The following is a 1,082-nucleotide window of genomic DNA, read 5'->3' as shown; positions in this document are numbered from 1 at the left end:
CCGCCGCTCCACCAGGCTCTGGAACATTAAGTCCTGGGCACGGCGAGCGCGGTTAGGAATACACTGCAGGAGCAGTTGTCTTTTTCCTCTTCTTCCACTCACGTCGGGGAAGGCTCCGTTTCCATAGCCTCCTCCGGGCTGTTCCCCTCGCAGTCGGTGCATCTGACTTCTCCATCCTCTTTTCTGGCCTTCCCGGGGCCAGTAGACAGCGGCGTCGTTTTCTTCCTCGTTGCCGCGTCCCCGCCATCGCCTGGAATGGTCCTTGCCTCCTATGCGGCCTTCTTTTTACGGGCCGGCGGTTTGCATGCCGGCGACCCCATGCGATGTGACGCGTTCAGTCCCATGTCTGTGCACACCGGACACTTAGGTACTCGCGCCGAGCAATCCCTGGTACGATGTCCTTCTGCCCCGCATCGATAGCAGCGCTCCGACCGGTCGACCACCGACTTGCAGTCCCTGCGCATGTGACCCAACTCCATGCACCTGGAGCACTGGAGCTGTAGCGCCAGGAGAGGGGAAGCCCTCGCCGTTGATCAACCTCTATATTGATCTTACCTCCCGATCGGGCGCCCCCTCCTCTGTTGATTTTCCCGGCCGCTGTTACCGGGCAGCGTAGCTACACCCACCCGAGGCCTCGAGGAGCGTAGCGTACCCACACTGATCTCGTCGGCGCGACAGCCCCCGGCCTCGGCAATGGCGGCCTTCACCTCCTCTGGGGTGACCGAGTCCTCCAATCCAGTCTCTTTTAACTCAGCTGTCCTACGCGGCACGGTTGCCTTGGCGGTTAAGTCTTTCAGCGTGGCCGCCATCCGCCATCGCCCCCGTGATTGCCTTCTTGATTCTCAGCTGCTTGATGTCAAGTTCGGAGAGCTTAACTTCCCTCCTCACTATTGACATCGCCTTTCTATATGTGAAACCCGAGCCGTCTCTCACGGTGAGCGATACCGCGGCACATCGTGGCGGTCGGCCGCGGAGGGGAAGGCCGGGTACTTTCTTCCCGCGTGTGTACCGGCCACTGGCGGTACGTCCCTTCCCTTTCGCGACAGTTCCCGCTCCGTCACCGCCTCCCGCTCCCCGCATGG

The 1,082-nt window shown here is 61.6% G+C and overlaps 1 protein-coding gene across 1 annotated transcript; it reads right to left on the bottom strand.

Annotated features, from left to right (window-relative positions):
- Positions 1 to 269: 269 nt before the first annotated feature.
- LOC105666809 lies at positions 270 to 809 on the bottom strand. Its single transcript, XM_012318995.1, has 2 exons — positions 556 to 809; positions 270 to 456 (listed from the first exon to the last, which is right to left on the bottom strand). The coding sequence occupies exons 1-2, from the start codon at positions 807 to 809 to the stop codon at positions 270 to 272; spliced, it is 441 nt and encodes a 146-aa protein (XP_012174385.1).
- Positions 810 to 1,082: the final 273 nt, after the last annotated feature.

The sequence above is a fragment of the Bombus terrestris genome, unplaced genomic scaffold, assembly GCF_910591885.1.
Source record: "Bombus terrestris unplaced genomic scaffold, iyBomTerr1.2, whole genome shotgun sequence".
Classification (NCBI taxonomy): Eukaryota; Metazoa; Arthropoda; class Insecta; order Hymenoptera; family Apidae; genus Bombus; species Bombus terrestris.
This window is presented reverse-complemented; position numbering and strand designations above follow the sequence as displayed.

Coding starts and splice junctions, on each gene's coding strand:
- LOC105666809 (XM_012318995.1), bottom strand. CDS start 809: ATGGCGGCCACGCTGAAAGACTTAACCGCCAAGGCAACCGTGCCGCGT. Junction 457..555: donor AGGGGGCGCCCGATCGGGAG/GTAAGATCAATA, acceptor TCACATGCGCAG/GGACTGCAAGTCGGTGGTCG.